Source organism: Pelecanus crispus, chromosome 2 (genome assembly GCF_030463565.1).
Source record: "Pelecanus crispus isolate bPelCri1 chromosome 2, bPelCri1.pri, whole genome shotgun sequence".
NCBI lineage: Eukaryota > Metazoa > Chordata > Aves > Pelecaniformes > Pelecanidae > Pelecanus > Pelecanus crispus.
The window spans coordinates 15,732,592-15,757,822 of NC_134644.1; the positions used below are offsets into that span (position 1 = coordinate 15,732,592).

A 25,231-nucleotide genomic window follows, 5' to 3' on the forward strand; every position below is an offset into this window, starting at 1 on the left:
CTCTTTCCACTTCTCTTTACCGAGTAATGTCTCTGTAGTCTGTAGTAGTGGGAGGTAAATTTTGGATCTTGAGGCAGTAAAATTAATCTCTGTTCATTACCGGTGTAGGATTAGGTTTATGGCAGTTATTCCTTTGCCCTGAAGAGGAATGGAGACTTGAGTCCTACACTCAAGTAGTTTAAGTGCATTAAATTGTAGCACTGTTTTTGGTGAACTTGCTGCCCCAGAAATAAAACTAGTTCACATTTCTTGACCTGCCAGGCATTCACCAAATTTATCAAGTCATTGTTTTGAAAGCATTTTCTCTTTCATTATGGTTCCTGTTTAGGATTCTGTCTTTTATTCTTTGGATTGCACTAGGGGCTTTGACAAAAGTTTTTATCTCAGTTGTTCATCACTTTAGAATGGAAGGAATTACCATTTTTCCCTTTTGAATGCCTGAGATGATCTGTCCTTTATCTACCCAAGAGCAAACACACTTATTTTATATATAGTTGTCTTCAGTCTCTGCATGAAGTTACAGAAATAATACCCAGTATTTAGAATTTGTAAAAGCAGAACTGTACTCTCTGTGTACTGAAGTTTCTGTCTCAGCGTCAATCCCGTGTGCTAATGAAACTTTGGGAGCTTTTCAGTAATCTTAAACGAGTACGTGCTTGCTTAGTTCTTCTGGGGTGTGTAACAGTAGGTACATGTAAGAGACCAGAGGTGCATATGTGATGTGTATGGGCATGGCTTCAAACAGTTTAGCATACTGATAAGTGTTCCAGACATTCAGTAATTGTTGTACTAGTAAAAATACAGGATGAGATCAGTTGATGAAAGTAGTCTGCCAGTGCTTGCAAGAGGCTTTTTTGGGGGGGGGGGGGGGGGGGGGGGGGCATATTTTATGAATGCATGGTGAAGGATAGTGCTTTTCTGAGTTGAGCTCCTATCACCAATTTCAGACTTCTGAGTTTTCAGTGACTCTGTGGGAGCCCTGAACTAGAAGGTAGTTAAGATGTGCCTTCTGGTTTTTTCCACCATTGTGGGGCAACAGATTCTGGAAAATGGAAGAAACGCCACGTTCTGTATTGTCAGTCTAGGTGGAGAAGTAAGATCAGTCCCAGTCTTCAAGGAGAAAAACGTCTTTTGAAGTAATACATCAAGTTGCTGGATCGACCTGTCTGTAGTTTTCTTGACAAGAAAATTCCAAGAGGCAACTTGAAGCTGTTTCAGATTGGTAGATTGTATGTGAGAGGGACCATATTAGAGACTGCATTTCAGAGACCACATCACACAATAGAGTTACCTGAGGTCATCCCCTTCACCTCATAGTCACAAAATGTATCAGTCTTTGTTGTTGTTGTTTTTTGTCATATCATTCCCCCCCCCCCCCCCCCCGCAAACTAGCTTCTTTCAGCATTCTCTGCTTGATGAGTTCCTGATAGGAAACAGGGAAACTATTTTCTTCTAACTGTTCTACAACTACTCTCCACAAGGCAAGACAGTGAAAATCACTTCTAAGACAACTTTGATTCCAAAATGTTATCTGTCTTTTGATTTATAAGCAAGCCTTTACCTCTTCTTTGAACCTGCTTATGATGCAGTTGGGTCAGCTTTACCTCCCTGGCTTCTGTACCCCGTATTACAGCATGGGTGCTGGATAGCTTTGACAGACAGAGCAAGTTCATTTGTCTGCTCTTTAAAAGGAAGATTTATTTCACAAAGTGGATCAGATCAGATGCCTAGTTGACAGGTAGATGCCTACTTTCAGTTAAGACACACCTGATCAATACTTTAATTTTTACAGCTAAGGACCTGTTAGTTGTGTCAAAGCTTTCTTAGCAGCAATATTCCCTCTGTCCTCAGTGATTTTAAGCATTTCATTTTTTCCTAGTCTACTACTGACTGGTAGGTGTTTTTAGAGGTCTTACGTAGGGTCATTGCCCCCATATGAGGGATCATGTTATCCCCTTTGGGCTTTAAATCAGATTTTGTCTTACATGTAAAAATTCCTTTGAACAATTGCAGTTGTGTTTGAGTCCATCTGACTGACCCCTCTAATGATATATTAGGAATAAGGTGACCTATCCCTAATATGAAGGTGATCTGAATTCCATTTAAGTCAAATATTAGCTTGCCAGTGACTTTGCTTAAGCTGTATGCATCTTAGTTTGGAGATTCTCTCTGTGTGTTGGATATAAGGGTTCTGGTATCTTTGGCTCTGACCTCTGACAAATTGGCCAAGAGACATCCCCTTTTGTCAGCTGAGGCTTATTTTGAAATACCAGTGACTGCACACATTCAAACACTTCAAGCAGGAAGGCATGTTACTTACCTATTAGTGTGCAGATGTTTTGTTTATATGTACACTCAAAACTTGCCCTTGTAACCAACTTCCTTAGGGTCCTTATGCATTTGAGAATCCTTGATAGAGAGCAACCCAGGAATAAATCACTTCTATTAGATGTGTAGAAAGCATGCAGATGGGGAAGAATGCATTCAGACACTGCCTGACTAAAAAATCTATGCCTGACACTGCTAGCATACAGATCTGTGTGATCATTATCCAAATGCAGTCAGATGTTCTAGAAGAAAAATTATAAAATATTAATATATTGACAAACTGGGTGGGGGGGACAAACAAAAGAATTTGAAAAGGACAGAGAAGAGACTATCTAACAATTTGATTTTAAAAATACTTGGTTTTGGTTTGGGTGGGGGGTTTTTTTGTATTTTTTATTGATGTAAACTTGTGTTGTGTCCTGACAGCTAGCTCTTGATATGTGGAGAAAATTAATGATTGAGCCACTGCAGGCCATCCTTATTCGGATGCTCCTCCGAGAAATAAAAAAGTGAGTGCTTGATTATTTTTTGCTTTTACACAATGTGGGGGTATGGCACTTTTTTACTTTGAAAAGTCTGGGGACTTTGACCAAATTCTTTTATGTTTATTTTGAAGGCGGCTTCTTACCTGATGATAATGTTCCATCAGTTTTTCTCATTGTAGCTACATATTTGTGGCTTGCATGTGTAGAAAAAGACTCTGAAAAGAAAGAAGTTAATTCACTGTAACCCGAGGGTAGTGATCTCTTCTGTTTCAGCAACTCTTATCAGTGGGATTGGGGAGCAGTTAGGATAATTCTCCAGGTCCCAGGATGCCTTTCTCCTTTTTCTCCAGCTGATGCTGACTGCTTATGGCTTCTGTGCTGTCAGTAAACCTAAGGACCCGGACTTAGGCAAGGATTTGCCGAAGCCGGGAAATCTATATTGCTTTGCATGGGACCCAAAACAGTTGTTGCTTATCTGCCAGGAAGACTAAGCTTCTGGGTTTCTGTTGTTCAGATGAATGGCTTCATTTAACATTCTTGGTGCTTTACTTGAATGAAATGCAAATAATTGGTTTTTTTTCACTTTGAGGGAATTTATTATTTTATTTCTGAATATCTTGGTTACTTTTAAACAAAGACCCTGGTAGTTACAGGGCTTGGGGCTTTTTAAGTTTTGATTTAAAACCTTTATACTATTTAATTCCTAAAGGATCTTTTTATTTATGAATAAACAGAAATTTTGAAATGTACTGCAGACCTTGTGTGTAGTTGTAAGTTCCATCAGTTTCTACACTTTTACTACTAGCTCTGGAATTGCCTAATGGGTGGGATTTTTTTAAGTGATTGCATGCCTGACTCAGGTCACCAGGCTAGTGTAGGTAAACTGAAAGCTTGAGGTAATTTGGCTGATTGAGGTGCCTTGGACATGCATTTGGTCAGACAAAAACCTGTATTTATAAGGCATTAAAAAACTGATTTTAATATTATCATTTTATTTTTCCTTCTTGAAATAAATTTTTGACAACGAAGTAACTGACATGTTGTCCCTCTCAGATGGTATTTCTGAAGCCAGGAAGTATTTATTTGCTTTATGTTGTTGAACCATGCTTCCTTTGTAATCAGCATTAATACTGCTTTATCCATATGTTTACTATAACAATTTATTTTTACTAAATGAAGATTCCCTAATTCATGGTGAAGAAAATTCTGCTTTGTTACATCAAGCACAGTGACATTGAAGACTCGTTTTAGTCAATCTGTGTATTTCACTGGTGGGTGGGAGTGGAAATCTGTGTTAAAACCTTTCTCAACAGACATCTGATGTCTCTTAAAAGTCATGGTATGTATTTAACTTGAGGCTGACTGCAGACCTCACAAAGGTATTTAGATCAAACTGTCACTGGCTCAGTGGGGCGTTAGATATTGAGACTAACAAGTTGATGTAATTTGTTATTAAACCATTTGGAAAGTTTTAAATAAAACTGGAGTCATTGTCTCTAATGTTGGGTCTGGATTTTTTTCCCCCTCCATTGTTAAGGATTCTTCTGTGTGATCTCAAAGAAGTTAATTCAACTCTGTTTCTCAAAATACACGTCTAACAACTTGTATTAAGTTTGTTCTAGCCACTTTGTGATCTGCATATCATGTAATAAACTATAGAAGAGAGAACTTACAGCTGTTCTTCCTGGTATCTTGAAATGTAGGGCTTGCCATGGGTGTTCTGAGGATGACCTTTGCATGTAACTATAGACTTGTTGTTATTCTTTGCTACAATTCCACTGGTCAATACAGTTTGTAAGAGGCAATTTTAAAGACTTTGCTGCAAATGTCTGTTAAATGTCTTTTAGTGTTGAGTTTAGCAATTCAGAAATGAAACAATGTCTTTGAAGAAATGGATATCAGTAAGTTACATCTATCGGAGGTGCAAGAATATACATGGGAAGATTATTACCTAAAAAATTTAATACAATTACTAATACATATATAGACTTAGAAACCTCTCCATTAGATGCCTACTTAAGTGTATGTATGGTTCAATTTATTAAAATGTTTTACAAAAAAATTAAAACTTCAATAGATGGGACAGTAGAACTTCCTATAACCAGAAGATTTTGCATCATGTACAACGATATGTGGAGTTGATAACCAACATTGTAGTCAACTGGTTGTATATAGAAGTATGTTTATTACTGTGCTGGAAAAGGTAGGGGGAACAGAGCCACAAATTTTGCTTTCACGTTTTATTTTATCAGTGTATTTAACTAGAATCTTAAAAAGACTTCTGACTAAAATCTTGAGCATGTCTGCTTTTTAGAAGCTATAAACTTGTGCAATACATTAGACATTAAAATTAACAATAAACTTTTTCGGCATATGAAAACAAAGAAATACAGGTAGTGACTTGTGGTTCAGCTGAACAAGATGGCTAAACTGATCTGAGTTTGCTGATGACAAAGTGGAGCAGGCTGTGCTCTACTGCCTTTCTTGTGCCGAATTTGGTGCTCATCTAGTCCCTTAGTGAACCAGCTCAAATGCTAATATGGCAGAAAACAATCTTGGCTAATATTTCTCCAGATTGGCATGATGAGTCAGGTCAGCAAAGAATTAGGTGAGTGTCAAAGCAATGCAAGATAGATAGAGGCCTGTAACTGAGCAAAAGGGAGCAGGATTAGCCCCCTTGAACAGCAGAGAATTGTTAAATCACTTAAGCCTGTCTTGTCTGACTGCACTCCTCTTAATATAGAGTTCTGAATATAACACACTTTCTTCCCCCTCCCTCTAGCCCAAGCACTCCTCCTACAAGGAAAGCTGAATATCAACTTACGCATTTTTGTTTCAACACAACAGGAAGCCGACAAGATCTCGAATTGTGAGAAAATTCATCTATGAAATTCTTAAACAGAAATAATTTGGAAATTATTCAGGTGCTATCTCAAATGAAAGTGTGATTAGTACAGACTAACCAAGAGAGGCTTCTCTACTAACGATAACTAACGCTTTCTAACTAACTGAACCTATTCCTGTCTAAGCTGATACATTATTTATACCATTTATTTGAAAGGAAAGCTATTGGAAGTTGTTAACTTTTTTAAAAGTGTTCGAAACAGGCTTTTCTAGTTCACAGTGAATTCTGTAGTTAATCCGTCTCAATAGTCCATTGGTCTGACACAGCAGAGCATTTCTTTTGAATGACAGAATCTTCTTTTAATGAATACAGTATTATTGCACCTTAAACTTTAAATATGTTCTGTGGGGCTATAGTAGTACACTGTACAATACATTTCAAACTTCTACTGTTAGCTTTAGTCTTAAGATAGGAACAAGATGGAGTTAATATAAAACAGCACAATGTCCTTGAACTTGTGTTTTGTAGTTTTCTCCATTTCTTTTGGAAAAAAAAACTCATTGGCATTCAGATTAGTGGAACTTGTGTTCCTAGCACTTTATCTTCTTGTCCAGATGCCCCACCAAAGATCATCATTCCTTCCTACCCTCCAAAGATGTCCTGTGACATCCCCGCGTCAAACTGTGCAGCAGCTGCTCTGTAGCTGTATGCGTCCATATAGCTTGCTGACTACTGCCAGGAAGGAAAATATACACTTAATAGACTTCCACCTTGGTGGGGTCACCAATTTCTCTCATTTTAGCTTGGCGGATGCTCTTACTACTACAACTTTCATGAAAATCATCCTTGAAACTTCTGTCAAATTTTGTTGAAACTAGCCATTTGTGTTACAAATTCTTGGGAGCAGAGTGCCATTGGTGTAAATAAAAACGTAAAGATGCTGCCAAAGTGGAAAGAATGATAGTTTTGTGACATATGCTATTTATCTTGGAAATAGTGTAGCTTTTCAGATGGGTTTGTGATGAAGTTCATAACACAGTTCTGTCAATAAATTTCATGACAGCTTTGCTGTGAATGTATAATACTCACCCACTGAGGAAGCCTATGTTAAGATACTAAAAATTCTGCAAGTGGGGGGGGGGGAATGGGGAGTGTGGACATCTGTTTAAAAAAAAAAAAAAACTTACATGATCCTGGCAGTTGTTCCAAACTTGTCATTTGATGGGTAACCGCATCCTCACTACCTCCATATTCAGAGGTGGATTTAAACTCTTTCTCTTTGTTGTGTACCACCAGCTACCCAAAAGGCAGGCAAGGCCGGTTCCATGTTGTGTTCCTTTTCGTCTATCGCCTTCATGCCATCTGGCCTCTGCTTCGAAAGCCTGTCTCCTCCCTTGCAGCTCTTCCATGGAGCATCTGCCTCCTGTACTTATACAGCTTTTTCCTAATGATACGCTGACCTTCAAATCCCCTGGGCCTGACCTTTGCTTCCCCCTCTCCTCCAGCATCTGTGTGGGCTAAGGTCTGTGAAGTGGCCTGTGAACCGACAGAGGGGAGCCGGGTCTTCGTCTGTTATTACAGCAATGCTTCTTGTGCTTGTGTCACCAGTATTTTTCCAGGTCCAGAACCCCACGTGCTAGAGGCGGACTGGGCTGTCTCTTGACACAGTCCTGCTTTGTAACATGGTTAACTTTTGGTTATGCAGTTTCCTTCACTCCATGATGTTGTGCTGTGCGCACAGGCTGCGTGTGTCCTGCAGCTTAGTGTGCTTCTGGGCCCCTCCAGGATGGAGCTGGGTCCAGGACCCGGTCTGGTGTTACACCTCTTCCCTTCAGTGATGTGCTGCTGCCTCTGCCATCGTAACCAGACCTAGCAGAGAGACATGGGCAAGAATGCAGGGTGTGATTGCATTCTAACCCTAAACCCAAATTTATTCCATTGGTTCAGCTATCAGAACCAGAGGAAACCTCGCTGTCCCCCAGGGGGAAAAAAACAGACCATCACTGCTGGAGCAGTTATCTATTAGGTCAGCTCATTTGTAATGGGCGACCAAGCTGTATAAACCATACAGTGACTGCTCGTAATCTGTTAGAGAGCTAGTTCTTTCCACCCATCATGAGCTTAGGTTTTCAAATCTTAGGACACAGTAGTATTTAAAAGCACTACATGTAATTAACAGTGTTGCGAACATAGGAGTATGGTCTGGTGTATGTAATAGGATGACTGCTGGAGTGGCTCTCCTGCTAAACCTCCCCAGCTCATGGGCATCCTCTGGAGTTTTTATCAATTCCCAAACAAAATGAATGAAATTAGCAAAATTATTTCTCTCATGTTCCACCCTAGCCTAGATGGGTATATGGTAATGTTTGGATTTGAAGTATTTTTGCTGGCTTTACTTTTTTTTTTTTCCCCCTCCTGATTTTTTTTAAAATCACTCTTGTAAATGACTCTTCTATACCAACATAGGTTTCTAACAGAGAACTCATTTTGTCTTTTTAGTGTAGTCTGGGTAAAGTAAAAGTTCTTATTCTTTATACATGTATATATGTGTACATATGTATTTAAAAAAGGAAAACCTTTGAAGTTACAACTGCTGATGTTTAAGTGTAAATTTACTTTTATAAATCATATTTTAGTCCTATTTAACACCGTAGGAGTTTAGGAATATTTTTTACTTTTTTGTAAAGCATATGTGAAAAGTGGTCTTTTTTAGAACAGTTCATGTTTTGAGAAAGTCTCTGCTGCTCCGAGTGTGGGTCTGTTATTTCCAATCTTTGCAAAGGAGTGAACACTAATGTTTTTAGCATGGAAAACACTTGTTTTAATTACTTTTGTTCTCAACTGAATGGGGCAAAAGATAATATTTACTTCACTTGAACTTGCTCATTTGAAGCTAAGAACTTGACTGGAAAACATATGGTTTTCCTTTTCCAATGAATGATTAAAAATTGTGACGATGTGCCAAGTACATTATTTGTTCCACTTGACATCTACGTGTTGAAGAGTAGATATTCAGAAAAGAAAATAACATGCCTCTTGGTGTGATGTTGGCAAAAGTGGGGTTTTTTTTGGCAGGGGCAGGAGTGTGAAGGTAGTCTATTTAATAAAGGCTACAGATAGAACATGGAACTTATTGTAACTTTTGAAGTACTTGCTTAGACTATGTAATTTGGAACACTTATATCCTTAGTAAACACTTGGAAATTTCACGACCTGCAAATGCTTTTGAATAGTTTATGAGTTGCTGTATCAATAATTTAAATGTATAGGAGAGGAAGAAGAATGCATTTGTTATTTTAAGATTAATCTTCTTCAATTTTGCCAATTTAAGCAGAGGAATTTACTGGAAAATGTTTTCATCCAATTTTATTTCATTCGGCTATCAGATGAGTTACACTAGATACCTATGTTCTCATGAATGTTTGCTTTGCCTATTTCAGTGATCGCTGTGGAGAAGACCCAAACCAGAAAGTAATCCATGGGGTTATTAACTCCTTTGTTCATGTTGAACAGTATAAGAAAAAATTCCCCCTAAAGGTAGATACACATTTCTGATTTATGTTTTTAATTTTGAATGTTAATCTAGTATATGCACTATTTGTCCTTTAAAAAAAAATTCTCCCTTTCAGTTTTATCAGGAAATTTTTGAGTGTCCTTTTCTGAATGAAACAGGGGAGTATTATAAACAGGAAGCTTCAAATTTATTGCAAGAGTCAAATTGCTCACAATACATGGAGAAGGTAAGAGATTCTTCCATACACATGCAATAACTAAAATCTAATATTATCAATTTACTGATGATACATGTTTTCCTGTACAGTTCCTGTAGTTGTTCTTTGTTGGATGCTTTCCTGCAGTTTAAACTATGCATTTTGATGGCATGGTTAATCTGAATATAAACTACAAACCTTGCCTATGGATGGACTGTCAGCTTCAAAATGATAAGTCAATTGCATGAAAAGTTTAAAAAAAAAAAAACCAACCCCCCCCAACTTCCTCACTTCCTTATTTTCCTTCTATTTGTAGTAGCATAAGATGAGAGTTTTAGCAATATAATGGTTAGAGAAGACTATATGGTAGAATTGTTACAGAGCATTATTAAAAATTACATACTCTGAGGTGGACTTTCTTTAGTTTTGCTTGTGGTGTATGAAGTCAGGTTGTGGGTAGATTACTTGTAATTCTTATACCTTGCTTGGGAAATCAAAGATTAATACAAGACTAGGAGTCAGTCCTTGGTGCCATACTGTCCACACTAACAAGATAGAAGAGTTGAGGAGAAGGTTGTGAGATTGCTTTTAACCATAAGGAGCATAAGTTAATGGTTGCATACCTGAGGTGAAATTCAGGAATAGGCTAAGACTTCAATTAAACCAAAAGAAATGCAGATTCATTTTGTCTATCATTACCAGTCTTCAGCTGCACTACTCTCCCTAGGCTCCCTTGCTGGATATAAGTACTTCTGTGTCAGTATTCATATGACTTAGAATCACAGAATGCTTTGGGTTGGAAGGGACCTTTAGAGGTCATCTAGCCCAACCCCCCTGCAGTGAGCAGGGACATCTTCAACCAGATCAGGGTGCTCAGAGCCCCGTCCAACCTGACCTTGAGTGTTGCCAGGGATGGGGCATCTACCACCAATCTGGGCAACCTGTGCCAGTGTTTCACCACCCTCATTGTAGAAAATTCTTTCCCTCAATCTAGTCTAAATCTACCCTCTTTTAGTTTAAAACCATTACCCCTTGTCCTATTGCAACAGGCCCTGCTAAAAAGTTTGTCCCCACCTTTCTTTTGTCCCCTTTAAGTACTGAAAGGCCACAATAAGGTCTCCCTGGAGCCTTTTCTTCTCCAGGCTGAACAACCCCAACTCTCTCAGCCTTTCTTCACAGGAGAGGTGTTCCATCCCTCGGATCATTTTTGTGGCCCTCCTCTGGACCCGCTCCAGCAGGTCCATGTCCTTCTTGTGCTGAGGGCCCCAGAGCTGGACGCAGTGCTGCAGGTGGGGTCTCACCAGAGCAGAGCAGAGGGGCAGAATCCCCTCCCTCGACCTGCTGGCCACGCTGCTTTTGACGCAGCCCAGGACATGGTTGGCTTTCTGGGCTGCAAGTGTACATTGCTGGCTCAAGTCCATGACTTGTTTTATGATAATACCTATTTCCTTCATTGAAGTTATAGAGAGAGTTTTTATTAATAGCTCAGATGTATACCCTTTGAGCAGATGTTTAGGTACAAGCAGATGGCTTTGGAACAGAAAAGTGATTCTTACATAATTAGGTACTGTGGTAAAACTTTCTCAGAAGGAATAAGAAGTGTGGTAGGAGAAATTAGGGAAGACTAGTCACAAAGTTGAAGAAGAAATTTTGAGAAGAGAATTATTGAGTGCTATCAGACGTCTAGTAGTGACTGAGCCTAGTCAGTACTCAGAGTAGAAGATTCTATTAGCTTAGTAATAGCCTGATTCAAAAGAGCAAATTTAATTTTTCAGCATCCCAAACAAGTTCTTTTTTAACTTTGTTACTTATTTGTGTGTCTCATTCTGCATACATATACTGTTGTATATTCTTGGTTCTGTATTGGTTGTTAGTATATCATCAGCTCTTAGTTTAAAAACTTGTCCGTAGGTTTTAGGTAGATTAAAAGATGAAGAAATGCGGTGTCGGAAGTACTTGCATCCCAGCTCATATGGCAAAGTGATTCATGAATGCCAACAGAGAATGGTAGCGGATCACTTGCAGTTTCTACATGCAGAATGTCACAATATTATCAGACAAGAGAAAAGAAGTGGTAAGTCTCAATGGTCACAAAAAGCATGTGTTTTATTTTTTTGTTTTGTTTTATTCATTTAGCATTGCAATTTACTATCTTTATTCAGTGACCTCTGTGCACTTAAGCATTTTCAACTAATATATGTTACTTATCTAGAAAGCCCAATTAAACCCTGAATGACATTTTTCTTTTACCATGTAATTCATTATCATTCTTCCAAATATATAGTCAAACCCTTCTTTTTACTGTTAACAACCCTTCTCTCAGCCAATACTCTTTCTCTTTCCTTGTCTTAGTCGGCTTAAAAACACACTGAAGTCCTGTGTCCTGTAGAATTGATCATATTTTATGCTTGTGTTTTCATTTGTAAACCAATGGCTCTGTCTTTACAGATTTCTTCATCATCATTTGACAGGTCAGGATTATAAAATATTTTGGCTTCTTTTCATAGCCACTTTTTATTGTCCTGAATCTTTTGTGATCTCTATTTCCAAATCCTTTTTACAGAAGCAGATGCTCTTATAGTTATATTCCCTGCCTGATTAAAAAAATTATGCTTCCTGATGACTACATGCCTCCTACCCTTGAAAGAATGCTTCTTTTTGCATGGAAGATGATATCTATTATGTGAAACAAATTATTTTTGCAGTCGAACTCAAATCATATCTAATAATAGTGTTGAGTTTCCAGAGAGTTTTGCAAAATTGATCAGCGCTTGGATCCATTTTTGGGGAGAAAAAAAAAAAATCATAAAAATAGCAGTTGCTTATTTACAGCCTGAGAAAAATTTCAAGCCACCACTGGAGGAAAACAAAAAGTCAAGAAGATATTTAAACTGATTTTAGTCAGCTGCTGCTAAGGGAGATTTAGGGAGGACAAGGATTAAAACAAACTGACAGTAGTTTTCCATACTAGCCCACCTCTCCTCTTGGAGTCTCTCCTAAATAAGCAGTATTGGAAGAGTGAGATAGTCACAATGGCAGTACTCAGTAAACACCGATACTAGCCCTACTCTTTCCTTTTTTTCTTTTGTCAGTGACCCAGTGTATGTTAATTTTTTTTTTTTCAGAACAGTTGGTCTTGTTTCAGTCTTTGAAAAGCTCTGTGTGAAATTATGATACTATATTAAGTGTTGATTTTTAGTGTTTCTAAGCATATTCTATAAAAATGTATCTCTGTTACAGACATGGCAAATATGTATACTCTACTTCGTGCTGTGTCAAGTGGTTTACCTCATATGATTCAGGAACTACAAAACCATATCCATGATGAGGGCCTTAGAGCAACCAGCAATCTTTCTCAGGAAAATGTGAGTTTTCTTAGGCGGCTGAAATTACCTATTTGATTAACATTCCTGATGAAGTGTTTACCCTTTTCTTTTTAGTCTATTCTGTTTTTTTAATTCTGTCTATATGAAATTGGTTTGGAACATTACAGATAAATTGTAACTTCTGATCAGCACGCTTAGCTGTGCAACACATATCTATCCTGAGAGTTGATTGTTGTGATCTAACCAGAAACAACTACAGCTAGATATTTCTCATTGTTGTTTGTTTAATGCTGTCATGGCAAGTAGGTCCTTTTGTTCCGTGTATGTATTTTTTTTCCCTGAATTACTCTAAGTCGGTGACATTTGCTGTTCTGGTGTGTTGGGAACCAATGATTCCATTTAGTTTAATTATATGTTATTTGTGAAGACTTGACATCCTGTCCTGATTTCAGTGTGGTATTTTTCACTAATAGCTTTGTAGTCTCATATTTTCATGTAATTTCTGAAAATACTGTAGCATAATTATTTTACTAAAGTTTGTTAAACTTTTTTCAGTTCATGTGTAATTAAATTACCCAATTTCATTTTTGTTCCTCTAGCATTGCTGTTGAGAAACAAACAAGCTGTCATTCGGCATTATATCTGTACATGTATACATCTTGCTGTCTAGATCTGTGCTCACTTTAGGATGGTGACTTTAGCCATCCAGTGTTTCTGTCTATAATAATACATAGATAGGAACTGTTGTAAATTCACTCTTCCGTTGACTGCACAGGACGGCTTACTCTTCCGTAACTCCTGTGTGCATACTGAAAATGGGCTGAAGTCTTTGGTAGTGTAGTTTGCTTTCAAATTATTTGTAAGTTTTCTGAGCTTATTATTTCAAACTAATAGTGTCTGCACAGGGAAATGAATGCAGAGCCATGAGGATGATGAAAATTTACAGCCTTATGTAGATAAACTCAAAGTGTGAAATGCTTGCCCCACTGTGTGGTTTAAGTAATTTCTCATCAAAACATTTTTAATGTGTGACCTGAGAATGCACTTGGGGAGCCATGTGATGCAGCCAGTGCATTGCACACTCTTGCATTGCTGCCTGCCAGCTTGTCTGCGTAGGGACTCCTCTAATTCATATTAGTCACTTCTATACAAAATGTTATGCTGACATGTGGTGCACTAAATTTCATTCGTAACTGTCCTACATAGGAAAATTAAAAGGGTTCATCCAGATTTTCTGTCTCTGAAGTCAGTGTGCAGGAGAAGCAGCAGTTTACTTATTTCAGTAGCTTTTTGGCTTGATTTTGCTGTATTTACATGTTAGCATTAATGATTTTTGAAAGGGCTAATAAAGGATTTCAGGGTATGATGGAAAAGATTAGAGCATGAGAGCAGTATAGACTAAAATCTGTGTTTGATAGCAGGACTGTAAATGCAGCTGTAGACATTTTATTTACAAAACATGCTCAAGCTCAGTAGTGTAAGAGTACAACAATGCAGAATCAATCCTCTCAAGGACTTAATCACTATGATTTTAACTTATCAAAAATAATAATTAGGAAAAAATGTACAGCTAATGTAGATAAGTTTGTGTGTAGATAATCTTACTTTTCTCAATAACTTGCTTTCTGTTTTATCTACCTTTTTTAGATGCCAACTCAGTTTGTGGAGTCAGTTTTGGAAGTACATAGTAAATTTGTTCAACTCATCAACACAGTTCTGAATGGTGATCAACACTTTATGAGTGCCCTTGACAAGGTAACTTTTACTTTTGAAGTAAAAAAACCATTGAAAAACACAATGCGGGACCCTGTTTCAGGCTCACCAAAATTCTTCAGGGCATCAACACATGTTCAAAGATAGTAGTTTAGCAATGCAATGGAACAAAAGACAAGCTAGTGTTAGGGGAAAAGATAAGTACAAAGGAAACCACTTTAAATGTTTTCTGAAAGAAGGACCTTTCTTTTCATCGTAATTGAAAACACAGAAATGAAGCTGACCCACTTAATGTAATTTAAGTGCAGATAATAAGACGACAAATGGTGGGTTTTGGGAAGTTTGGCAACTCTTACAGGCATTTGAATTAAACTTGCTTGCTGCCATAATGTTTAAACTCTGAATGCTGATAGTATTACTTACATAGAAGCTTTGTTTAGATTTTTCAAGTTGACTGCAAAGAATATCTGGAAACTTACATTACTTCAACCACTGTCACAATAACTAACTTCTTCCAGGAGAGAACTGTACTTGAACTTAAATAAGCCTGTTTAGGGAAAGAGGCTTGCTGCTCTTTTCTTTTAAATGCATAGCCATGAAGGTATTTAAGATAACAGTTCTAATGGTTATAAATTATTATTATTATTGTTGTTGTTGTTGTTATGATTATTGTTAATTATATTCAGCAAAATGTGCCTGGGCTCTTGAGGGATTGAGTGGTTCCTCCTCAAAAAAAGAAGTAAATTTTATCTAATCAGTTGGTTAATTTCCCACTCATTTCCATATATTCTTGTATCTTTTTCCTAGAGAGTGCACTTACTACTTTCCTGTCTATAATTTCCTGTCATAGGATGCATGCATACATTTCATTGCTCATTTGTGGTGTTTACAGGACTTGTAGTTTGTAGTTAGGGTCATAGTCTAAGCTTTGATAATTTTCAGCCAAGGTTAATTGGAAAGACACAGCGATGAAGATACCAGTAATAATATCAATAGTAGTTACCCATCTGTATTTGTGATATTGAGAAATTAATTATTTAGTATTTTAAAACAAATGCTTATTTCAGTATCCTAATACGTTTCTGTCTCAATTGCAATTAATGCCATGTACCAGAAGGTGGAGTAATATGAGATTGACAGCCATGTTTGCTGGCACATAGGCAATGTACTTTTTCCTAAATACATCAATTCTTCTTTATTACAATAAATATTTAAAATCTTAATCTGCTGTCAGTTTTTCATGGTGGCTATCAAAACTGCTATTGTTGCCTCCAGTATTGTTGCAAAAGAGTGCTCTTGACGAGAAATATGAAACTCTGAAGTTAAGCCATGCATTCCTTTCTCAGGAGGATTCTAGGGACCTATTATCAAATATTGGAATGTCAAGGCATTGCACAACAGAGTTGCTTGTCAGTTCTTCTTTATAATAATAACAAAAATAATGTTTTCCTTCCATAGAAGGAACTATAATTAATTGGAACTATGGTCATGCAATATTTTTGGTTTGGTATTAGTTTAAAATGTTAATTTAAATGTGATGTAATTCAGAATCTGATCTTGATGATTCTGATATCTTTGTTTACATTTCCCAATTCTAAACTGTCATTATCTCCTTCCTTTTCTTTTTCCTCATATTCAGGTTTTCTTCAGCTACCACATTTTTCGTACTGCACTGCTTCAAATTTACACTTTCAACAATATCTTTTTCTTCTCTTTAGTCCATCAAAAAATCCAACAACCAAAAGATCTTTCCTTTCTTACTGTTGTGAGCACCCCCACATATGTTTTTTCAGTTCAAGATACATGCTGTTGATGTAGGCTACTGTTGATGTGCTGCTGCTCAAATCTGCTTTATCTGCAGTTATTCCTCAGTTTCTTTCCATCCATAGTTTTGGACCATACATATTGCTGTATAAAAAAATTTTCATACTTTTACATTTCAGTTTCTGACCAGAACATAAGTTCTTCTCCTGCTATCTGCAATTAACTTCTGTTCCTCTACTCTTTCCACTTTTACTTAAATCTCAACTTAAAAATGTTCAACACACAAATTCTCACAGAGCAGCAATTCAAACCCTTTTATTCATTGCTTCTTTTTTGGTCCCCTTTTGTGTAGTTCAGTTTCATAGGATCTCGGATGGTCTTTGCCCTGAACGGTTTTTTTTATTTATTCAAATTTTGTGAAATAAAAAGTTTTAAGTAATTTACATTTTTCTCTTTGCTCTATGTTCCTATGTAGGCTTTGACATCAGTAGTTAACTATAGGGAGCCCAAGTCAATCTGCAAAGCACCTGAGTTGGTAAGTGATATATATTATTGTAGAACATAATCATACTTTTTTATAACTGTCAAATGGATTGGCATAGGGTCCATCACATGAATATCCATTTCTCACACTAAGTCAGCCTTAGGTGTGTGTTTCAGGAGTAATAAATGACTTAACCTGCACACACATTTTGTGGGCATGCAAAATTGGTGCAGTTGTAACTTTTGATACAGAATTTGTATTTTCTGTGGATGTAGTATGTATCATTTGCCAATGAATACAGCCCTTGTAATAGAACAGGAGACTATAAACTCTGACTTATTTCATGCTTTAACTTTTGTGTAGAAGTTTGGAATACCTTGGCATATGTTTGTTCTCAAGCTTGACAAGTAGGTTTGGGTTTGTTTTTTCTTTTTTTAACTTGAGCTGGCCAAGTACTGTGACAACTTGTTGAAGAAATCAGCAAAAGGAATGACAGAGAATGAAGTAGAAGACAAACTTACAAGTTTCATTACTGTTTTCAAATACATTGATGACAAAGATGTATTCCAAAAGGTAACTTTTGATATTCATAAATGTTAAAATGTTGCATTTAAAGTATACTTGAAGGATGCGGTTATGCTTTTAAAAATCCTCATATCTGATTTTTTTTATGCAGTTCTATGCCAGAATGTTGGCAAAAAGATTAATTCATGGTTTGTCTATGTCTATGGATTCTGAAGAAGCCATGATTAATAAACTAAAGGTAATGTAATATTCTTCTAATGCAGAATAAACAAACACAGGAGTATGTAATGTTGAGAAGGAGCAGCAGAGGGTGCCAGAGATAACTTAGCGATCAGTAGAACCTGTTTCCAATAGCTGAAAGGAAAAACTTATTTCTTGGGTAGTCTGTGAAAGACAGATGGCCCAGTATCACTTAGGCAGTTGAGATTTTTGGGTAGTTTTATTAAGTGTGTTCAAATGATTCCTATTCAAATTATAAAAGTACCAAGGACTTTCATAAACCAGCTCTATCTTTCAATTTTATACAATAACATTGTTCATATAAATCAATGTATAGAAAGTGAAGCTAAGATAAATCTGATAATTTTCTTTTATAATGTTTGTCTTCTGTTGTAATTGGTGTTCTCCGTAAATATTATACCAACTCTTTTGCTGACTAGATTTTCATATTTTAGTAGTGAATGTGCATAGTTTATATAATAAGTACTGTTCTCACTGTGAAACCTGTTACAATATTTCTTCACAGCAAGCCTGTGGTTATGAATTTACCAGCAAGCTCCATCGAATGTATACAGACATGAGTGTTAGTGCTGATCTCAACAATAAATTCAACAACTTTATCAAAAACCAGGACACAATTATAGATTTGGGGATTAGTTTTCAAATATATGTTCTACAGGTACTAATGCATGTTTATTACTATTGAGTTATTTGTACTTAATTTTTATGTTTTGATAACAAGTGAACAATTTTTCTAATTATGAATACTTCTCATATGGAACCTGACACCTTGTGATCATTGTGGAATAATTTATTTTCCTAGTTTTCCTTTTTAAAAGTAACCCACTAACACACAAAAAAATAGTGATGTAAAATGCCTTGTGTTCTTGTCTCAAATAAATACCTCAGTGGCGCATGCATAGTGAGTAGTAAAAAATAAGCAGTAAAACTTCTGGTCTAAATTGAATGTCTTATGGCATAATATACACTATAGATCTGTTTAATAGTGGGTTTTTTTATGTGTGTATATATATAGTATGAAAATGTTAATGTTTTTGTTTTTCCTGATACCTTTAGGCTGGTGCATGGCCTCTAACTCAGGCTCCTTCTTCTACATTTGCAATTCCTCAGGAACTGGAAAAAAGTGTACAGATGGTAGGTTAGTAGGAGGCTTCTTGTAAACATGTGGAAAATGTAAAATAACTCCAAATAAAAGATGATCACTCTAACAGAGAAAAACCTGAGCTGCTTCATTTTGTTTGTTGATCTTTGCTAAAGTGTATTTAATGGCAAAGTACATTTTAGGCAGTAAATATTTGATATTATTGGACGTAACAGATTTTTTTTAAGCATTTTTTTAATCTGAATTATAATGGTAAATGTCTGTTTCTGTGGTGCAGGAGCTTTTTCATGTAGTAAGAACTATCTATTCTGCTTTTATTTCTGCTGTATTAAGTGGCACATGGTTTTAGCAATATGATAGTTTCCAGCCCATACTATGGGATCCACAGAAAGTGACTGATGACATTTTGCTGTTCTTTGTGAGTTTAAAATAGGAGTATTGTCAGTCGTGCCTCAGTTGGCAAATTGTTACGGACTTGCGTATCAGAAGTAGCTCAGAGCCTGGGTTGCTTACCTAACTTCACTGTTTTGCCAGTTCAAAGGAGCAAACTTATTAATTTGTCACCTAGCTAGAATTAATGCTCTAAATTATACTTATAATCCCCTGAGGAAACAGAACATGATCAATAAATGGATTTTCTGATTTGATTTTAAGTAGGGTATCAAAGCCATGGAATATAGAATGATTTCACCAGTGTGAAAAAATAAGAATACACTTGTTTTTCTATGGAATTGGAAGGAACAGAGTAATAAAACCTAATAAGATTGATTGCTAGAAAACCTCCTAGAAATTCTTTTAAATTCAGTAGAGTTGATACTTCTTTGGAACACTGTTTAACTACACTATTTTATGCTTTGAGAATATGAATGTGCCAACAATCTTTTCAATTTAGTCATCAAGTGATATGTTAAAATGCTTAAGTAGTTCAGTAAATGACTGATATTCAGTCCATCACCCATCTTCTAAAGGAAAATGTTGTCATGAATTGATCTGCAATGTTTGCATCCAATATGGTGAACATAAACCCAGTATTTCTTCACTGGGGTGGTAGTGTGATAATAAACTATTGTAAGTAGTTATATGTGTGTCTAATTGAAGTTCATTTTGTTTTGCAGTTTGAATTATTTTACAGTCAGCATTTTAGTGGAAGGAAGCTTACTTGGTTACATTATCTTTGTACAGGTAAAAATAAGTGCTTAGCTAAACTTAAGCTCTATACAACTGAAAATTACTTTTTAGAAGTCCTTTTCAAATGGCAACAGACTTTGGAGTTGGAACATTATGTTGCATATAAAGTCAACTGACTTATTTGGCATTATAATCTAATTTAATATTTGCTGCTTAGTATTTCCAAAATTTGTGTTTTGAAAATTTGCATATGTTACTGTGATTTATTAAATCCAAGTAAAATTAGAGTTGTACATTCTTAACTACAAAACAGCACTGCAGAACTGATGAGTTAATAAAAATTACACTGGAATTTTTTCTGTAGTATCAGATGTCCCTTAGCTGAATATTAAATAATTTTAAGAATGCCTGTTATACTATTTTACTCAGATATATAAGTATCTAAGTAAATACATACATATGTATATTTACTTTTGTTTATATCTACTATATAGAAATATATGTTAAAAAACATTTTAGAAGAGATATATAAAATTGTAGCGTAGTTTAGTAAGTATCAGTCAATCATATTTTAAGTGCTTTCAGTATTGGGCTTTAATGACTGAGCACTACAACATGTTACATGGAGGTGAAAACCAGACTAGCATACAATATAATCTAATGAAAATTTAGTTCTGATAATGGACGGTTGCCATTAACTGACAGTCACCTTCACACAGAAAATCTGAATCTGCTTTCAGGCAGATATCTTAAGTGCTTTTTTTTCTTTTCTTTTCTTTTCTTTTTTTTTTCATTTCAGGGGAATTTAAAGCATAGAAGAATATTGTCAAAAATTTTACTGGATAAGTCTTCTATTTTATTTTTAAAAATCTTTCCTTGGAACAACTTTCCTGTAATCACTATTCTGTGATTCTCTGTAAGCTATTACTAATTGAAGTTCATGCATTACAATGCATTAAGGCTATTTGGAATTTCCTTTTTTTATTACTATAAATTATATTGCATTATTCAAATTCAACACTGTAGGTTTCCTTTTTTCTTGAAAACCCTACCCAGTTTTCAGAGTTATTTTTGTTGCAGACCACATTCTATATGTGTAGATTCACAACATCAGTTTTCATCTTCCCATTCCAGGTGCTAAATGCATACTTAGGTGTGAATTGAATGTCTGGAAATGTATGAGGAGCTCTAGTAGTTAGGCTTCAGATGACTTTTCAGCACATTCCATCAGTTTATAAATACTACTTGTATCATTGCAGGTGAAGTAAAAATGAATTATTTGTGCAAACCTTATGTAGCCATGGTCACAACATACCAAATGGCAGTGTTGCTTGCCTTCAACAACAGTGAAACTGTCAGTTACAAGGAGCTTCAGGATAGTACACAAATGAATGAGAAGGAACTGACAAAAACCATCAAATCCTTACTTGATGTCAAAATGATCAACCATGACTCAGACAAGGTATGCAGTAATGATATTAAAAAGTTTCATGTTTTCAGTCTTGTGATTCTACTACTTTTTGAGGGCTTTTTTTTAAGACAGAAGAATCCACTGTTTGCTTTTTTTTCCTAAACTGTATTATTAACCCTTGTGAACAATTATAAGTCCGTATTTATAAGGAAGGCAACAGGAGGAAGTAGACTATCTTTGTTTGCTCTGTGTGCCTATAACAGCATGGTATGCTGAGAAGGTAATAATGCTAGGACTCTTTATTGTTTCTGTTGCATTTCAGCCATATAGCTTTAGACTCACTGCTGTTGGAGGGAAATAGTCTTTGAATACGCCACTTTCAAAGTTGTACTGAATCATGAGAAGGAGCCCGAGTAGTAAACCAGAGACTCTTAGAGAGATCCTGAAAAACAAAAATTTGTGGGATTAAGAGACAGAAAGTAACAGCAACCATCTTCCCCCTTGCTGACACATTACAGGAGGAGGAGGGAGGAGGAACGGGAGCAAGGGGGGCTTGTGTGAGAGGATTTTTGCTGCAATTTGCCAAACTATCATTGCATGAGTTTCATGGAATTCCAGTAATATCTGAGCTTTGTTTGTGGTTAAGGCAATGGTTGATACAGGTTCTGTTTCTGACTCTTCCTCATACTTCTGTATGACCTACGTGAAACCAGTTATCCTTTTTCCCATACAGCGAAGGGCACAGATGTCTGTTAAGACAGACTACGAAGTGCCTGTGCATACCTTCAGCATGTGCTTCCAGCTAGCCCAGAAAGCCCAAGTTATTCAGACAGTATCAGGCAGAAGAAACTGAGATAAGCTGTGCACTTCACTTAGGAGAAGAAATCCAAAGCTGCTCTGATAGCTGCTATTTTTTTTTAACCAGGAAAATATTAGAAAATGGAAAGTGAGATCACAAGGAAGATCTGATGCTTGGCTGAAGCATAGGACATGCTTCCAATATCTAGAAATGAGCTCAGGTTGGAACAGTGGCTGGGAAGATGTCTGTGAAACCCTGGGGGAAATATAACACTGGGAGCTATTACAGAAAACAGTGAGATTTTTCATAATCTTAGAAAGTTGCCCATTATTTAAAGGTTTTACATTTACTTATATCTGTCATGTAAGGTTTGGCCAGTTTCTTTAAGCATGTCATTGAAGAGTGAATGGTTAGCTTTTGAACCCTTTTACCTTTTAATGTTTACCACCGCATTTTCTGGTTCTTTAACTTGCAGGCTATTATATTCAAACATCTCTGCTAATTCCTGTTTTCCTTGCACTCCATCCAGCAATGTGAAAGCTGATCTGCAGACAGTCTATCAGCTTACTTATTCAATACGACAGTGAACTTTAGTGGCTTAAGCAGTGAAATTAAATATGCTAACTTCTCTTTACCTGTGTCTGAGCACAGAAAAGTGCAGTGTATTAAATGTTGTAGTTCGCTTTTGTTTGATTGGGTTTTTTTGAAAGAGAGGGGGGGAAAAAAAAAAAAGAAACTTTTGGCAAAATCTTTGTTGGTTCATTAGAATCATGCTTTTCGAGTTAATGCACAACACATAATTTATTTTGGTTTATAGGCAACCAGTAGTGCTAAAATTTAATGTTAGCTTATATTTCTTAAGGCTGTTGATATTTGCCCTTTCATGTTAAATTTTCTATACTATGCCTGGTTATTATAAAATATTATAATAAAGAATATTTGTTGCAGAATATAAAATTAGAATTAATATTGTTATTAGAATTAATATTGTTTTGAGTATATATTTAGATAAATATTGACTGTGTTTGCAAAAGTATTTGCGCTTGAGGCAACTATGGTTTGGCAAGATTCCAAAGTATAAGAAGCCCAGTAACTTTATTCTGCTGGAAATTGGTAATACTTGTACAGACTTTTGCCTGGAAATTGTGAAGATCAGTCAGGTCATCCTGTTAGTTGAATGTAAAGGTGTTTGGACTGCAGGGAATAGTTACCATTTATTGAAGAAATGGACTTTTACATGTGTGGAAAAGGACTGAGATTCTGAGGAAAAAATTAGAAACGTACAGATAGATGTGGAACTGTAGAAGTGGCAGTTTGTCAGCTGTTTCTGATATAAAATAACAAAATGCTTAGATGTTTTTCCTTAAGTTCTGGAAGGCAACATTAGTAATAGTTGTGAAAACAACAGCCCTCTCTCTCTCTCGAGGTTCTGCCATAAATAAATGCAAATCCTACTTTCTTTGAAGGGAGAAAATTAGTTTAAATGGAGAGTGTTTGCAACTAAGATAGTTGCAACAAAGTATTAAAACAGAAATTGCTTTAATCATATTGACTTGTTAACAATATTCATGTGTGTCAGAGTTCTGTAGAGCGTTTTCTAAAATAGACTTGATTTCTAGGTTAGTTAAACCGTAGCTTAAAAAATTGACTTGGTTCAAGTGGCATTTTAGAATTTCCAACTACAAACCACTGAAATTGTTTGTATGTATGCAAGCCCCTAACTGTTATTTTTCAAAGTAAATTGTTATCATTTTCTCATTCCATTTCTGATTTTTTAAAAAGATTCTTTATTGCAGGAAGATATAGAGACAGAGTCTACGTTTTCATTAAATATGAACTTCAGCAGTAAACGAACAAAATTTAAAATTACTACATCAATGCAGAAAGACACACCACAGGCAAGTATTCTTTGTTGTTTGTAGCTTGAACAGCTTAGGAAGCTTATTTTTCTAAAAACAAATTTATTGTATAAGTTTGGTGTAAGCAGATGTAAGAGTCCCTGTGTAAGATTTACATCACTGTAAAAAAATTGTTTATATTTAAAGCTTAAGCACTGCAAATTTTTTTGTACCTAAAATACAGGCAGGAGAAGATAGAGTAGGGAATAAGAAAGAGGAAGAAAAAGACAAACAAGCACTATTCCTCTTGTACCAAATGGGATTGATGTTTAGCTTGTCTTACCTAATGAGACTTTTTTATGGGTGGTGGTTATAAAAGCAACTTACTTCAGGAACAGCAGAACAAATCTGTTTTCCTATGGTTTTGTGTCCTTCATCAACTAGAATTAACTCTGGTGTTGATAATCCATGTTCCCTATGTATCTCCTAAGACACAGGATTTTTGTACAAGAGACATACGTGTTTCCAAACTCAATGCATTATAGTAAATTCTGCCTGCCTTTTTCCCTAGCAAAAACACTGGTTTGGATGTCTCTCTTCTACTTTTCCTGCTGACTTTCATGAAACCTGGTATTCTTGATTTATTGAAGTACTGTGCCTGGAATTGAACTTCACCTAGATTTTTGTATTAATCGACTACTTCTAATAAAGTAAAAAGTATAGATTCAAGATACTTTTATGAAATGTTTATTCATCTTACTATATTTTAAGCATTACTGTTCTTCCTGTATCACAGGAGATGGAGCAGACCAGAAGTGCTGTAGATGAAGACAGAAAAATGTATCTTCAAGCTGCTATTGTCCGTATTATGAAAGCACGTAAAGTGTTGCGACATAATGCTCTTATTCAGGAGGTAAGAGAAATCCTCTTCTTAAACATGATTTGATGAAAATCTTCAGGATAGTTGAGTGAAACATCTGACCACAAAACTCTCCCATGTCAAAACTAGTACTTTGGTGAAATTAGTGAGAATTTCATTGGAGTCTACTTTGAACTGCAGTACTCGAGCACTAGCTGTGATCCCTCAATCTTGTAAATGTGTCTTGGCACTAAAGCATTAAGTGCCTCTGTGCTTGCTTTTTCCTGTTGGCTGGTTCTATGCCGACAGATGTCGTATCCTATAAGAATCATTGCCAGAGGTGTAGGTTCAGCTGAAAACCTTAGTATGGATATTCTAGGTATGGAATTTCCACAGAAGCACCTAGCCAATTTTGAGCTCTAATCATGATTTTATTCTAATTCATGGCTTAAATTTTAAAATTTGTCCGAGTATGTAGACATGCAGTTCTTAACCTCCCTATTCTGTTAAGTGGTACAGTTGTCTAGATCTTTTAGATTCTAGATTAATGATCTGTGAACTATAACAGACTGGCCGAGAAGGAAGTGCTATTTCTTTTCTTTTTCTCCTACTTTCCCATATGAGCTAGTTGCCTGCCTACTTACATTTCTTACTCCAATGTAACCTTTGCTCCT

General features: G+C 36.1%; 1 protein-coding gene across 2 annotated transcripts in view; it reads left to right on the forward strand.

Moving 5' to 3' along the window:
• The window catches only part of CUL2 (cullin 2), a 49,700-nt gene that overhangs the window by 19,696 nt on the left and 4,773 nt on the right, over window positions 1–25,231 (forward strand). The window contains exons 6-21 of one of the 2 annotated variants that reach the window (XM_075728308.1): window positions 2,755–2,837; window positions 5,596–5,682; window positions 9,099–9,195; window positions 9,288–9,398; window positions 11,280–11,442; window positions 12,609–12,733; window positions 14,342–14,449; window positions 16,647–16,706; window positions 17,100–17,228; window positions 17,332–17,418; window positions 17,926–18,078; window positions 18,477–18,554; window positions 19,638–19,704; window positions 20,910–21,112; window positions 23,657–23,758; window positions 24,495–24,611. In XM_075728308.1, coding sequence (XP_075584423.1) covers window positions 2,755–2,837; window positions 5,596–5,682; window positions 9,099–9,195; window positions 9,288–9,398; window positions 11,280–11,442; window positions 12,609–12,733; window positions 14,342–14,449; window positions 16,647–16,706; window positions 17,100–17,228; window positions 17,332–17,418; window positions 17,926–18,078; window positions 18,477–18,554; window positions 19,638–19,704; window positions 20,910–21,112; window positions 23,657–23,758; window positions 24,495–24,611 — 1,770 coding nt within the window. The remainder of the gene's footprint in view (window positions 1–2,754; window positions 2,838–5,595; window positions 5,683–9,098; window positions 9,196–9,287; window positions 9,399–11,279; window positions 11,443–12,608; window positions 12,734–14,341; window positions 14,450–16,646; window positions 16,707–17,099; window positions 17,229–17,331; window positions 17,419–17,925; window positions 18,079–18,476; window positions 18,555–19,637; window positions 19,705–20,909; window positions 21,113–23,656; window positions 23,759–24,494; window positions 24,612–25,231) is intronic. The other variant, XM_009485162.2, reaches the window with a different exon arrangement.